The sequence below is a fragment of the Anomaloglossus baeobatrachus genome, chromosome 8, assembly GCF_048569485.1.
Source record: "Anomaloglossus baeobatrachus isolate aAnoBae1 chromosome 8, aAnoBae1.hap1, whole genome shotgun sequence".
Classification (NCBI taxonomy): Eukaryota; Metazoa; Chordata; class Amphibia; order Anura; family Aromobatidae; genus Anomaloglossus; species Anomaloglossus baeobatrachus.
Window position 1 is genome coordinate 233,609,804 of NC_134360.1, and position 15,152 is coordinate 233,624,955.

General features: G+C 46.9%; 1 protein-coding gene across 2 annotated transcripts in view; it reads right to left on the bottom strand.

Moving 5' to 3' along the window:
• Window positions 1-2,571: 2,571 nt before the first annotated feature.
• ALG6 (ALG6 alpha-1,3-glucosyltransferase) overlaps window positions 2,572-15,152 on the bottom strand; it is a 39,852-nt gene continuing 27,271 nt past the window's right edge. Inside the window, exons 7-14 of one of the 2 annotated variants that reach the window (XM_075321146.1) lie at window positions 13,717-13,902; window positions 11,224-11,359; window positions 8,622-8,707; window positions 8,189-8,273; window positions 7,597-7,667; window positions 4,117-4,185; window positions 3,839-4,037; window positions 2,572-3,068 (exon numbers count right to left, since the gene is read on the bottom strand). In XM_075321146.1, coding sequence (XP_075177261.1) covers window positions 2,871-3,068; window positions 3,839-4,037; window positions 4,117-4,185; window positions 7,597-7,667; window positions 8,189-8,273; window positions 8,622-8,707; window positions 11,224-11,359; window positions 13,717-13,902 — 1,030 coding nt within the window. In that variant the 3' untranslated portion in view covers window positions 2,572-2,870. The remainder of the gene's footprint in view (window positions 3,069-3,838; window positions 4,038-4,116; window positions 4,186-7,596; window positions 7,668-8,188; window positions 8,274-8,621; window positions 8,708-11,223; window positions 11,360-13,716; window positions 13,903-15,152) is intronic. The other variant, XM_075321145.1, reaches the window with a different exon arrangement.

Genomic DNA, 15,152 nt, shown 5'->3' on the forward strand with positions numbered 1-15,152 from the left:
TCTAAATACAAGTATATATTTTTATATATTTTTTTATAATTTATTTTATATCATTATTGTATTGGTTTTCTTTTTGTTTTTTTTTTTTGTTTTTTTTTTACTAATTGCAATGTTTTAGTATAAAAAAAAAATTATACATACCGGGGGGGTGGGGGGGGGAAATAAGAAGTAGTGCATCGGAACGGAAATACGGCGCAGAAAAAAAGTGGGATTTTGTTTTTTATTCCAAAAAAGGAGAGGCTTTGGCAGCAGATTGAATACTTTTGCAATCGATTCACTGTATATTTAACCTAACTTCAGAATTACCGCGCTAGGGAACCATTAGGCTACCTGCGCACCTTGACTATAATTTGCAGAGCGGATTTTCCGGCAGATCTGATCCTACATTTTTTGCAGAAAAGTTGCAGATTTGCCTTTTGGCACGAGGGGATGAAAGCTGCGACAATTCTGCTAAATCCTCAATTTTGCCACAAATTAGCAGCAAAAAGTTGGTAGGATTTACCGAAATTATATACATATACACACACATACAGTATATCACATAAGTGAGTACACCCTTCACATTTTTGTAAAGATTATATCTTTTCCTGGGACAACACTGCAGATCTGACCCTGTGATACAATGTACAGTGTCAGTGTGCAACTTGTATAACTGTGTAAATTTGGTGCCCTCTAAATAACAACACACAGCCATTAATTTCTAAACTGCTGGCAACAAAAGTGAGTACACCCCCTAAGTGAAAATGGCCAAATTGGGCCCAAAGTGTAAATATTTTGTGTGGCCACATTATTTTCCAGCACAGTCTTAACTCTCTTGGGCCTGGAGTTCACTAGAGCTTCACAGGAGCTACTGGATCCTCTTCTTCCTCCCATGACGATATCATTGAGCTGGTGGGTGTTACAGACCTTGCGCTCCTCCACCTTCTGTTTGAGGAGGCCCCACAGATGCTCCCTAGGGTTTAGGTCTGTAGACGCTTGGCCGATCCAGCACCTTTACCTTCCGTTTAGTTTAGTGAGGCAGTGGTGATCTTGGAGGTGTTCGTGGTTATCATCATGTTGGAGTATGAAGGGAGGGGAACCTCCTCTGCTTCAGTATGTCACAGAACATGTTGTCATTCATAGTTTCCTCAATGATCTGTAGCCTCCACAGCCGGCAGCACTCATGCAGCCCCAAACCATGACCCTCTACCACCATGCCTAACTGTAGGCAGGACACACTTTTTGTACTCCTCACCTGGTTACCACCACACACACTTGACACCATCTGAGCCAAATAAGTTTATATTGGTCTCATCAGACCGCAGGACGGTTCCAGTATATCCATATCCTTAGTCTGCTCGTCTTCAGCAAACTGTTTGTGGCTGTCTTGTGCATCATCTTTAGAAGAGGCTTCAGTCAAGGAAAAAAGCCATGCAGAGCAATGTGATGCAGAGTGCGGAGTATAGTCTGAGCAATGACTTGTGGACCCCCCCACCCCTGTAACCTCTGCAGTATGCGGCGTATGGTCTGAGCACTGACAGGCGGACCTCCCCCCACCCCTGTAACATCTGTAGGGTGCGGTGTATGGTCTGAGCACTGACAGGCGGACCCTGCACCCCTGTAACTTCTGCAGCAATGTTGGCAGCACTCATATGACTATTCTCAAGAGACGACCTCTGGGTATGACGCTTAGCTCGTGTACTCAGCTACTTCGGCTGACCATAGTGAGGCCTGTTCTGAGTGAATCCTGTCTTGTTAAGCCGCTGTATGCTCTTGGCCACCGTGCTGCAGCTCAGAATCAGGGTGGTGACAATCTCCTTATAGCTTCGGCTATCTTTATAAAGAGCAATAATTCTCTTTTTCAGATCCTCAGAGAATTCTTTGTCATGAGGAGCCATGTTGAGCTTCCAGTGACCAGTATGAGAGAGTGTGTTAGAGATAACACCAAATGTAACACATGCCCCCCCACTCACACCGGAAACCTTGTAACACTAATAAGTCACATGACACAGGTGAAGGAAAATGGCTAATTGGGCACTATTTGACCATTTTCACTCCGGGGTGTACTCACTTTTGTTCCCAGCGGTTTAGACATTAATGGCTGTGTGTTGAGTTATTTACACAAGCTGCACACTGACACTGTACATTGTATCACAGGGTCAGATCTTCAGTGTTTTCCCATGAAAAGATATATATATATATTATAATAAAAATTTTCAAATATGTGAAGGGTGTACTCACAGTATATATGTACAGACACATACCGTACCATTTTTTATTTTTTTTTACATTTTGTTTTTCAACCATCTATTGGATAAAAAGAAAAAAAAAAAAAAAAAGGTATTTCAAGAATTCATTTGCCAACCATATTGTGGAAAAAAAAAGCAAACAAAAAACACTCCTTTGGCTGTTATAGGTATTGTTTATTTTTTTTAAGAAGTAAAAAAATATACAATTTTACAAAGATCCAAAAACAACTTTTTTTTATATTTACACTCTTGTAATTGTTAACATAAAACAGATATATTCCTTGATAATTTATCAGACATATCGTATTAAAGAAAAAATAAAAATAAAGGTTTTTTTGGCCCCTATTGTGTATATTTAAGGAAAAAAAATATATTTGATAAAGCAAAAATAATAAAAAAAAGTAATAAAAAAGTAATTATTAATCCTTATTTAAAAAAAAAAAAAAAAAAAAAGTCTTGGTTCTTTTTAAATAAAGAAAAATATATTCTACTTCAGGAGTCATCGAGGCACATACTTCATTTAAAGAAAATAAAATGTACAAAAATTCTGGGTCCTTGCAAAGAGAGAAAAATTTATTTTAGAATATAAATCACTTTTTTGTAAAAAAAAAAAAAAAAACAAAAACACAAAAAAAAACCACCCTAAGACCCTTTTTTCTTATTTTTTGCATCCACACTATCCCAAATGTGAATAATACTGAAGTAGAAGAAGAATAGGAGGAAGTGACTGCAGGACACAAATGATATCAGGACCGGGAAGAGGTCGGGGAGCGCCGGCGGCGGAGCCAAGGAAGAAGTGGCGACGGTCAACACGGCCATCGTCAGCACGGATGAGAAGAACTGCAAGGACAGAGGACGTCTTGTTAGGTTTAGGGCTGTAATGTGTTGCTAAATAGATGACAAATTAGTCAGTGTCCGCAGTGAAGGGGTTAACCCCGAGGCGCTTCCACCTCACACATAGTTTTGATGTAAATATATAGCACTGGGGAGGCAGATTTAGCCTCTCATGTGCCGTTCTCCAGTGACCTCCAAGCATTTCACACATCATCCAAGAAGCATCTCAGGGGCCAAGATGATTTACTGCAGCGTCGTGTCTTGTAGGATCACTGGATCTTACACGCCGCCAGGTTCTAAAATACACGGAAATTGTAGAGTCGATGGCAAATGATATCCGATGATCCACCGGGCGATAAGTGTTGGAATAATCAATGCAGACCATCAAAGGTCAATCAGTCAGCATATGAGGGGGGTCCGCAGTGCAGCCCGGGGTCACCAGCTCAGTGATAACCAGGTCCTTAGTACATGGGGTTATGTTTTAACCGATCATTTTGTGTACACAGCTCTTCTGCAGAACTATGTGTCGCCATGGCTACAGACTACAAGTTTGTAGTCACATTCCGAAGTCATTCGTTACACTTCTTATACTGTCTGTAGTTGACCAAGAAGAGGCAGAGGGAGTGGAGTAACACAAGACTGCATGGTCACACCACGCATAGGGTCTGTTTGCAGCCAAGGAGACACGTAGGACTGCATGGGAGCTGTGTACACACACATTGCAGCAATTATGTGGTTGAACGGTTATCGAGGAGGACTCGGCCAGGATTACGTACCAGACGTTTCACCATCTTGTCGTGAAGCCTAAACCAGGAGATTCGTCTTCTTACAGAAGAGCAGAACGGCCTCAACCGGAGCGAATCTTCAGACGACTTCTGGTGAAACGACGAGCCGGCCACGCTGACCAAGAGGAAGATGAGGGTAGTGATCACGTAGGCCATCAGCAGCCCATCCTTCTGTAGCAGCGGCAGCATGCTGTGCGGGGGGCACGGAGACAGCGTCAGACCTCAAGAGATGGGGGGGGGAGGGGGTCACTACAGAAACAAAAACTTACCTGAATGTTGACGTTAGTAGAAACCAGGTCACCATCAGAGGAAGCTCGCCGAGGAGTAAACAGGCCGGCCTAGAGAATAAAGCATCCCGTTACTGGTCATACTGGGATTAACCAGTATCACTGTGGACCAGCCACTATGAACTATACATCTATAAATGCACATACAAGGAAAACACCTTAAATGTCAGCTCAGGTTTATTAGGGTCTACAGGCGACCTGTTGTCTGAGGGATGGACCCACATCTAGAGAAGTGATAGCAGTTAACTGGGAAAGGACGTCCCGACACCACTGATCCCTAAAATGAAAACATAAATCACTAGGCACATGGACTGATTTATCACTTGTCTGGACCTGGATTAACACATTTGTCTTTTGTGGTCCGTACTATGCACAGACCGGAATCAGGTCCCTAACCCAATCTTGGCAGCATCATACGTATACATGAAGCTATCAAGTTTGGATCATGGACCTACGGCCAGTCCACGCAAAGCTGTCCAAGTAAGGAAGGCGAAACACAAATGTGTGAATGCACCTGTACTGACAGGCAGGCCCCTGAGAAAGTGCTTTGACAGCGAAACACGAGGCATCTCTCCAGCTCACTGGCTCCATGGAACTGCTCTCTGGGGTTTTTTTTTGTCCTATTTGGGACATCACGTTGTGATCTGAGATTCTATCACTTTTTGTCTTTTGAAACAATACCTTTATTTTTGGACACATCTATTTGGATACTAAGGGACACAAATTGGTACATCATTAGACACTATTGGATATTACTATTGTTGCTGGAGAATTTATATTTATATAGGTAGTGTCCATCAATTGTTTTAAGATCCTTTCAGCTACATACGAGGTCCCTCACAAGATAATGCTTTGGGGTCAATAATATAATAAATATATATATATATTTTATTTTTTTAATATATACATATATATATATATATATATATATATATATATATATATATATATATATATATATATATATATATATATATATATATATATATATATATATATATATATATATATATATATATATATATGTATGTATGTATGTATGTATGTATGTATGTATGTATGTATGTATGTATATATATATATATATATATATATATATATATATATATATATATATATATATATACATACACACACACACTATATTTTTAATATATACGTATATTATAAATATATATATACATACATTAAAAATATATATATGCGTACATACATTAAAAAATATATATATTTTTTAATGTTTTTTTAATGTATGTACGCATATATATATTTAATGTATGTATATATATATTTTTAATATATAAGTATATATTAAAAATATATATACATTGAAAATATTATAATATATATATATTATATATATATATATATTTATTATTTATTATAATAATATTTTATTTTTTAATATTTTTTTGAAGCGGGACAAGGGCGGAAATACCTGCGGACGTCCCAGCCTCTATCTCCATAGTGGAAAGGCGGGAATTCCGCAGATATTTCCGCATGAATAATGGACATGCAGTTACGTGTGGCTGCGGGACATCCGCAGCATTTTCCGCAGCCGCACATACCGCAGCATTGATACAGCACTCCCCAAATCCCATAGGATAACTTGGAGTGTCTGTACTTGCGCAAACCTCCGGATATATGGAAAAGCCAGATAAATCCGCAGGTTTTCCACGGCAAAATCTGCGGGTACATTGTCCCGTGGGTACATAGCCTAAAAGTGTCTTCATTACATCCCTCTGATTGCAGCCGGACCTGCATATGCAGGTGAATAGAGTCTGATAACAAGGATGACTGTGCTCGGCTCAGACACCCATTTAAATTTGCTCTGCATTATGCTGTTACTTGTAGTCCCACAAATCTTAAGGGTTACTAAGAAACCTCAGGTCAATTTCCTCAACACAACAAAGCCAGGTATCACTTCCTCCGTGTCCTCTGCCTCCTCCTTTGTGGTCATCTATGGCCTGTGAAGTGTTGTGTACACAGGGCGACCCGGACAATTACGGGAGGATTAGCAGAGATTAGGCCCTTCACATCTCAATGATAACAAGTCAATGAGACCCAGCAGTGGTCTGCAAGAAGACCCTCCCCGGCCGCTCCTCGCACATCCTCACCACACGCATTTCAATAACAAACCTCTGGGGGAAAAAGTGGAAAAATATTTGCACAGCAGGTTTCCCCATGAAAAGCCGAGCAGCCTCACACCCCACCCCGAAGAACGAAGGCTCGGATCTGTGGATGCCGGACTTGTGTGCGGCCACCTCTGACTGACACTTCTGTTATTGCTGGATCTTCGGAAACAGATTCTGCAGCCAATCATGCGGGATATGGTACAGGTTTTGCAAAAAGCTGAATATTAAGAAAAACGGGGTCTATTTACTGTGGCGCTCACTTAATGCTTGTTTGCTCCCCGCCATTCAGCAAAGTGTCTGTGCTGCAACCTGTGATTGGCAGCAGCGGTTATATTGTCATTGACAGTGGACTAGAATACAAAGGATCGTTCGGGACCCTACAATATATAAGGACCAAATATATATATATATTTTTTTCTAAAAACTCCCTAAAGGAGTGAGTGTTTCCTGAAGGAGCTTCCGCTAGAAATCTTATTTTTGACCCTCTTGTGCACATAAACTAATAATAATATTTCTTCATTTACATAGCGCTATTAATTCCACAGCGCTTTACATACAATGGCAACACTGTCCCCATTGGGGCTCACAATCTAGAGTCCCTATCTGTATGTCTTTGGAGTGTGGGAGGAAACCGGAGAACACGGAGGAAACCCACGCAAACACGGGGAGAACATACAAACTCCTTGCAGATGGTGTCCTTGGTGGGATTTGAACCCAGGACCCCAGTGACTATACAGCATTCGTGTTGGTCTGTGGATATCTTCTATTGAGTTCAATGGGAAAAATCCACAACAAATTGTGATGTTTCCCATCAGAAATTGACCTGCAAAAGATGCAGAAATCCGCACCGCAAGTCAATTATCTGCAGGGTGTGGAGGGGAAAGGTCTCCTCCTCTCTCCGCTGCCGTATTGCTCTGCGGACAGATCTGAAGCTGACTAGTTGTAAAAGTCGCAGCATTTCTGTCCCATGTGAACTCAACGGGGTCCAGAGGTGTCGATACCAAGCCAGAGCCCAATCAGGCCCGGCAAATGCACCACGGCCGGACTTTACACACTGATGGTAGACGGGACGAGCAACACTTCTGGATGCAACTCCAAAAACACCTCCGCTGAGTGACCATCAGGGGCAGAAAGGTAAAAAGGATCCTGCAAAAGGGTCTTTGATGTTCAAAACAGAAAAAGAAAAATAATAAATCGCCCGGATGATGAACGCTGGACAGTGGGACTCTCTACTATTGTTATATACAAACAGATTTGTAAATATCTTTCCATATTACCGTATTATAGACTGACACATGAATGACAGCAGAGAATACCGAATACTCACAGTGACACCAGGAGGATGGATTTTTCATGGACTTGAAAAGAGAACAAGAAAAACGATAATGAACAGGTCACCTATAAAAAAGAAAAAAAAAAAGAAGATATGTAATAAGCTAGAGGGGCTGCCATAGTGAGAGGGGCCGCCGCGTCCCCTCCACCTCCAGAGTGAAAGGGGCCGCCGCGTACCTTCACCCCCTCCAGAGTGAGAGGAGCCGCTGCGTCTCCCCCACCTCCAGAGTAAGAGGAGCCGCCGCGTCCCCCCACCTCCAGAGTGAGAGGAGCCGACGCGTACCTTCCCCCCTCAGAGTGAGACAAACCTCCGTATACTTTCCCCCCCTAGAGTGAGAGGGGCCGCCGCATCCCATCCCCCCCTCCAGAGTGAAAGGGGCCGCCGCATCCCACCTCCCCCAGAGTGAAAGGGGCTGCCGCGTCCCACCTCCCCCAGAGTGAGAGCCCCCGACCCACCCCCAAAGAGTCAAAGGGGCAGTCCTTGCCTTCAGCATGAGTGAGTGGAGCCACCACTCCCCCACTCCCAGAGCTAGAATGGCCACCTTGCTCCCCAAGGCCAGAGAGATACTTGGATAAATAGACCTTACCAAAGCCAGTTTAAACCCTCTGACAGTAGGGTGCGCGGTGAGCTTGATGCAGGACGGCAGCACCCCCAGCACGGTGCAGGCCAAACTGCGGAAAGAAAACACAAACATTTAGCGTTTCTCTGCCCGGATCTGTATTGAGGGTTTGGCAGCAGCTTCTGGATTTCTGCATCTAATCTGCAATGTGCGAGTTCATCCTAATTGTGAGGTTCTCCGTGAGACGAGCTCCTCCGGGTCCAGGTCTCCCCCGGCACCACACATGTATACAGGTCATCCGCTCTTCTATGCAATTGTAGACGGTGTCTTTGGTGAAATGACTCGGCTGTGCAAACCACAGATATCTGTGTGCACATATACACCTCTGTGCATCCTACTATGCATAAGTATGTGAACCCTCTGGCATCGTCCTGTTGATGGAAGCAGATGGAGCATTTACCTGAGCCGTAGCTGCGCTTCTGGAGACAAAACGCTTTTGATTTTGTATAAAACGCTGAGACTGCACCAAACATTGGCAACTTTATCCTGGAAGAGAAAAGAAACTGAATCACCATGGAGACCAGCAGAAAAGGCCTCACCCAGGAGCAGCCTGCAGAAAAGGACCCAGCCCAGGAGCAGCCTGCCGAAAAGGCCCCGCCCAGGAGCAGCCTGCCGAAAAGGCCCCAGCCCAGGAGCAGCCTGCCGAAAAGGCCCCAGCCCAGGAGCAGCCTGCCGAAAAGGCCCCGCCCAAGAGCAGCCAGCAGAAAAGGCCCCGCCCAAGAGCAGCCACTCTTCCTTTCTTATAATTTGTGGGGACCCAAGCTGTTAAAAAGGTCCAAAAAGGCATATACATCTTTCAATCTACATGCCGTGCAAGCTACTGTTCCCGGTTATCAGCCATTATAGTGCCCAATATCTGCCGCCAAAGATCACTACTTCATATCACCCTACTCCAGTGCTGACAATTTGTACATCTTCATGTGACTGATTTCCGTAGCGCTGCTGAACTATTATATCTTGCTGGATTAAGGTGTACTACTAGCCCTTTAAAATGTTAATGCGAATAGTAAATTAAAAGACTTGTGCTGAAGCATCAGCATTTTCCGGTGGGACTTTGCATGGCTTCCTCTGTTAGCCGAGCTCGGTTACAGTGTCACTTACCCGGTGTCGCTCTCTGCTTGGCAGTGACAGGGTTAACAAGTCATAAATCAGCAGCGGTAAAGACATTAACAGTTGTGCTAGGATCGCTTTCAAAATTAAATTCGTAACCACAGCGATCGTGTCAGCAAAACTCATCCGTCAGGCAGCTGCTAATTCACAGCTGTGTGGACACAGGCAGGGAACCAACGACCATTGCCGTAGTGCGGAAGTCACCCGCACGCTCAGAAGGTCGCCCCCGGGCACACGGAAGGCCGCCGACCCCGGGCACACGGAAGGTCGCCCCCCCGGCCACACGGAAGGTCGCCCCCCCCCCGGCCACACGGAAGGTCGCCCCCCCCCCCGGCCACACGGAAGGTCGCCCCCCCCCAGCCACACGGAAGGTCGCCCCCCCCCCCAGCCACACGGAAGGTCGCCCCCCCCCCCCCCAGCCACACGGAAGGTCGCCCCCCCCGGCCACACGGAAGGTCGCCCCCCCCCGGCCACACGGAAGGTCGCCCCCCCCGGCCACACGGAAGGTCGCCCCCCCGGCCACACGGAAGGTCGCCCCCCCCGGCCACACGGAAGGTCGCCGTCCGTAACTATATAGTGCTAAAGCAGAAGGTCACGGACTGCAGCGGGGTTTATGCTGAAGCTGTTTTGTGCTCACAGGGGATTTCCTGCATTGACACATTGTAACAAACCAATCAGCTGTGTGAGCAGGACCAACGCTTCCAAATGTAAAATTGGAATATTTCTATTCACTGACACACTGACAGAAAGCAGTAATGTTGAAAATGTGGACCTCTGAAGTATATGGAGGGTGAGCAAGTGAGTGGAGAGAAGGCGAGCAAGCAAAGGCCAGTGGGGGGGGGGGGGGGGGGGGGGAGTGAGAGCGAGCAAAGGCCAGTGGGGGGGGAGAGCGAGCAAAGGCCAGTGGGGGGGGGGAGAGCGAGCAAAGGCCAGTGGGGGGGGGGGGGGAGAGCGAGCAAAGGCCAGTGGGGGGGGGGGGGGGGAGAGCGAGCAAAGGCCAGTGGGGGGGGGGGAGCGAGCAAAGGCCAGTGGGGGGGGGGAGAGCGAGCAAAGGCCAGTGGGGGGGGGGGGAGAGCGAGCAAAGGCCAGTGGGGGGGGGGGGGGGAGAGCGAGCAAAGGCCAGTGGGGGGGAGAGAGAGCAAAGGCCAGTGGGGGGGAGAGAGAGCAAAGGCCAGTGGGGGGGAGAGAGCGTGAGCAATGGCCAGTGGGGGGGAGAGAGCGTGAGCAAAGGCCAGTGGGGGGGGAGAGAGCGTGAGCAAAGGCCAGTGGGGGAGGGGGGGGGGGTAGAACAAGCAAGAGTTCTGAATTGAATTAATTTTACACTGGACATACATATAGATATATCTCCTAATCAGCCATTTTTACAGCGCTTGCTTCCTCCCAGCCTTTCTCAGCCTCGGTCCCTTTACAACCAGCCATGAGAAAAGCAGATTTGCAGCCAAGTCGGACAAAAGAAAAAAAAATGAAATTGCAAATCAATTTTTCTAGAAAATAATTGCAGCATTAAAGCGGCAGAATGATTCCGATAAAAAATAATTATGGCTTTAAAAAGGCAAACAATTAACACAGCACATTACAGGCCTAAGAAAAGCGAGCGTCTGGTGGCGGCAGCGTTTATGAGGCCTCGCTGGCACGCTCCGGACCGCGGAGTCCATCTCGCTGGAGAGAAGCTGTGAGCGGAACGCGCCTTTAACGATGCAACGGGCAGAGCATGCTGGCACACGACTCACTGCAGGGGGTTACATACTAAGCAGAGGGCCGGCAAGTGAGAGGTGGCTGGCCCCGGACCCCATTACTGGGAACCCCCCCCCCCCCCCCCCCCCCCCCCCCGACAGCCAAATCCCTAAAGGTCACTGGTGTATGTGAAACAGAACAGAGAGCACTTCACCGACCTCAAAGAGTCCGCGGCCCACGGGGAACAGTCTTCTGAGGACTTGAAGGATTTGTTCTATGTCTGTCAAGAAGGGGATCCAGCAGAGGCTGAAGGCGGCAATTACCGTCAGCCCGATCTTCAGCAGCAGCAGGGTCCTGTGACGGGAGAAAGTGCCTGTCTGAGATAAGTCGCGGAGGACTGAGACCGACGCACATTTCAGGTGACAAAACACGACGTGGTGTCAGGAGTAAGTGGACGAGGAACAGTGCGAGGAGCGTCCAGGGACAGGATCTGAGGGTCCTACAACACTAATGACATTAAAGGAGCTTTCAGGACCTCATCTCACATTTCCAGTATCTATAAAACTTCACAAAGTCACCAGAAAGGGTTTTTATCATTTTATTATTATTTCTCTGCACTCTTACACGTCTACACACTTGTTCCCTCTCTCTGCAGCGGCGCAAGATCAAAGTTTGGATAAAAACCTGGACAATCCCCACTAAAAGGATTATTCCCATGAACGAAAAAAGAAAAAAAAAAAAAAAAAAATCACCCGTCCCCATGTGACGGCTACAGGAGGTGAAGATGCAAGAAAAAGCAGAGTGCGCCGACGCTATGAAGTTTTGGTAACTCCCATAGGAATGACTGAAGCTACCGAAAGAGAAGAACTTGCTCCGCTACCCGGTCACCATAACTCCCATTCATTTCTATGGAAGTTATTCAGCCGTTCTTGAAGGTCTCTGTATCCCCCCTCTCCTGTGGACAGCGCTTTGATGTCGATATGGCGGCTTTAATGTGCACTCATTATGTCAGGGGTGGGGAATCTCTGTCCCGCGGGCCGTTTGCGGCCCACAACAACTTTCTCCGCGGCACCCGAGCACATTCCCGGGAACCGCAGTGCTCGAGCGGCAGCTGCGCTTTTTCCTGCTGCTGGCCCTTTAAATCCCAGTGTGTGATGCAAGGAAGCGCACGCACTCTGGGTAGATGCTAGAATGTACGGGTTCCTTCTGGAATCTGACTGCAGCCCGTACATTCTAGGCTGAACCCTGGCCTGTGCTAGCGTTGCTCAGGGCTTACCTTGTGGGCGGCATAAGCAGCGCACTGCTCTCCTGTCACAGAAGAGGTGCTGCAGATTTACCGGCCTCCCTGCTGTACATGCCTCCTGGATCTTAGCTGTGTGACTCCTCCTAACCCCAGTACTGTGATTCTGCAACCCATCACTGTCCCAACCCTCCGGCCAGTGCTCTGTACCCCCTAGTACTGTGTATACCCCCAAGTTCTGTGTACCCTGTGCCGCCTTCTAGTGCCACCGCCGAGTGCTCTCCGTTCCCCAGCCCCTCCGGGGAGGTGTACGGCCCCAGCCCCTCCGGGGAGGTGTACGGCCCCAGCCCCTCCGGGGAGGTGTACGGCCCCAGCCCCTCCGGGGAGGTGTACGGCCCCAGCCCCTCCGGGGAGGTGTACGGCCCCAGCCTCTCCGGGGAATGTATACGGCCCCAGCCTCTCCGGGGAATGTATACGGCCCCAGCCTCTCCGGGGAATGTATACGGCCCCAGCCTCTCCGGGGAATGTATACGGCCCCAGCCTCTCCGGGGAATGTATACGGCCCCAGCCTCTCCGGGGAATGTATACGGCCCCAGCCTCTCCAGGAATGTATACGGCCCCAGCCTCTCCAGGAATGTATAGGGCCCCAGCCTCTCCAGGAATGTATAGGGCCCCAGCCTCTCCAGGAATGTATACGGCCCCAGCCTCTCCAGGAATGTATACGGCCCCAGCCTCTCCAGGAATGTATACGGCCCCAGCCTCTCCAGGAATGTATACGGCCCCAGCCTCTCCAGGAATGTATATGCCCCAGCCCTCATGTGATGTGTACCCCCAGTGTCTCCTGTGATGTATATGCCCCTACCGTCTCCTGTGATGTATATTCCCCCAGCCTCTCAAGACCGAGACAAACTTATAAAAGCAGTTGTGAGAAGGACCATAATCAATATCATCGAACATCACAGCCGTACCAAAGAGAAGCAGCTCTGGCCACTACAGTAGGGGTGAATTAATTAAATGTTTGAACAGATATAGCAGGGTAGTTTTCAAGTTGATAATTTGGTGCGGCCCCCGAAGGTTGGTAGCAAATTCCAAATGGCCTCCAGCAGTAAAAAGGTTCCCTACCCCGGCATTACATGTACGTAATGCTGAGCATCCAGGAGTCATATCCAAAAAATTACACTAGAAGAGAAGAATTTGGTCAAAGTGTTGATTGATTTTTAATGTCTCAAATTATTATTTTTTTTACTTGTATTTTTTTTTTACATAAATTTTGAAAAAATAATTTGAAAATTAATAAACATATATTTGGAAAAAAAAAAGAAAAAAGAAAAAAGAGAAATGATCTTTTACAAAGTTGCAGAACTTTTCTTTTCTGATAATCTTATTTACATAGAGTAATAGTGGAATCCTGGTGCACGAGCACCTGACCCCATAGACCTGTATAGGTCGGTCCCCCTTGGTGCCCACTTACCCCCGGCCTGTGATTCCTTGCTTGATGCATTTTCCCAGGAGGTAGCAGAAGAACGGGAGGGCATGGTAAAGCTCCATTTGTTTATAGTTTAGGGCAAAGCAAAATGCCAGCGACCCCAATGCCTCGTAGCCACACGAGAGCCCGATGATGCCCCAGAGAGCGAAACCCAGGCTGACGGAGTTGTATGTGTGTCTGTGTTAAGGGCAACATCATTAACAGGCATGATCAAGAAAACTAAAGCGTGCAAAGGTGAGCGGAGTAAGGCCACTTTACACGCTGCGATATCGGTACCGATATCGCCAGCGTGCGTACCCGCCCCTATCGATTGTGTGACATGGGCAAATCGCTGCCCGTGGCGCACAACATCGCCCGACTTGTCACACTACTTACCTGCCCTGCGACGTCGCTGTGACCGGCGAACCGCCTCCTTTCTAACGGGGCGGTTCGTTTTGCGTCACAGCTGCGTCACTAAACCGCCGGCCAATAGAAGCGGAGGGCAGGAGATGAGCGGGAGGTAACATCCCGCCCACCTCCTTCCTTCCGCATAGCGGCCGGGAGGCAGGTAAGGAAAGCTTCCTCGTTCCTGCGGTGTCACACGCAGCGATGTGTGCTGCCGCAGGAACGAGGAACAACTTCGTTACTGCTGCAGTAACGATTTTTGAGAATGGACCCCCATGTCACCGATGAGTGATTTTGCACATTTTTGCAACGATGCAAAAATCGCTCATAGGTGTCACACGCAACGGCATCGCTAAAGCGACCGGATGTGCGTCACAAAATCAGTGACCCCAAAGAGATCGCTTGAGCGATGTCGCAATGTGTAAAGCGGCCTTAAGGCTGTGTGCACACACACACACACAAGGTTTTTTTCCTTTGTATTTTGAAGCAGATGTGCTCCAAAATCCACATCAAAGAGTAGTTGAAGCCATTTTCCACATGGATTTTGGAGCAGAATCTGCTATAAAATCCACAAACTCTCTGTGGACATGGCTTTAGGTGTCACATGGACTTTTTATTTTTAAATATATTTTTATGCTTGAATAATCCATATCTACAAATGAAACCAGAGGGGGGGGGGGTCTTCAAATTTGCCCATATATACTCACATCTCCAGGTCAACAATGACAAACAACAACAATATTTATAACAATAAATTTCATTGCGTATCAAAAAAGAGGGTGCAGCAAAAATGGAGAAAGTACAGAATACAAAAGTACACAGGACATACAAAATAGGAGGGTGAAAAAGTTCCACACACCTACCCGGCCATTAAAAGCTTTCAAAGCTCAAGTATATTGCTGCCAAAAATATAAATATGGCCCCACAGACAAGAGGACAATTCTCCCATACGGTCTCACTATAGTGTTCCAAAAAGGCATATTATTTAATTAACTGCCTGGGGACCTGAAAGTCCAATGTCGTGGTATAAAAATAAA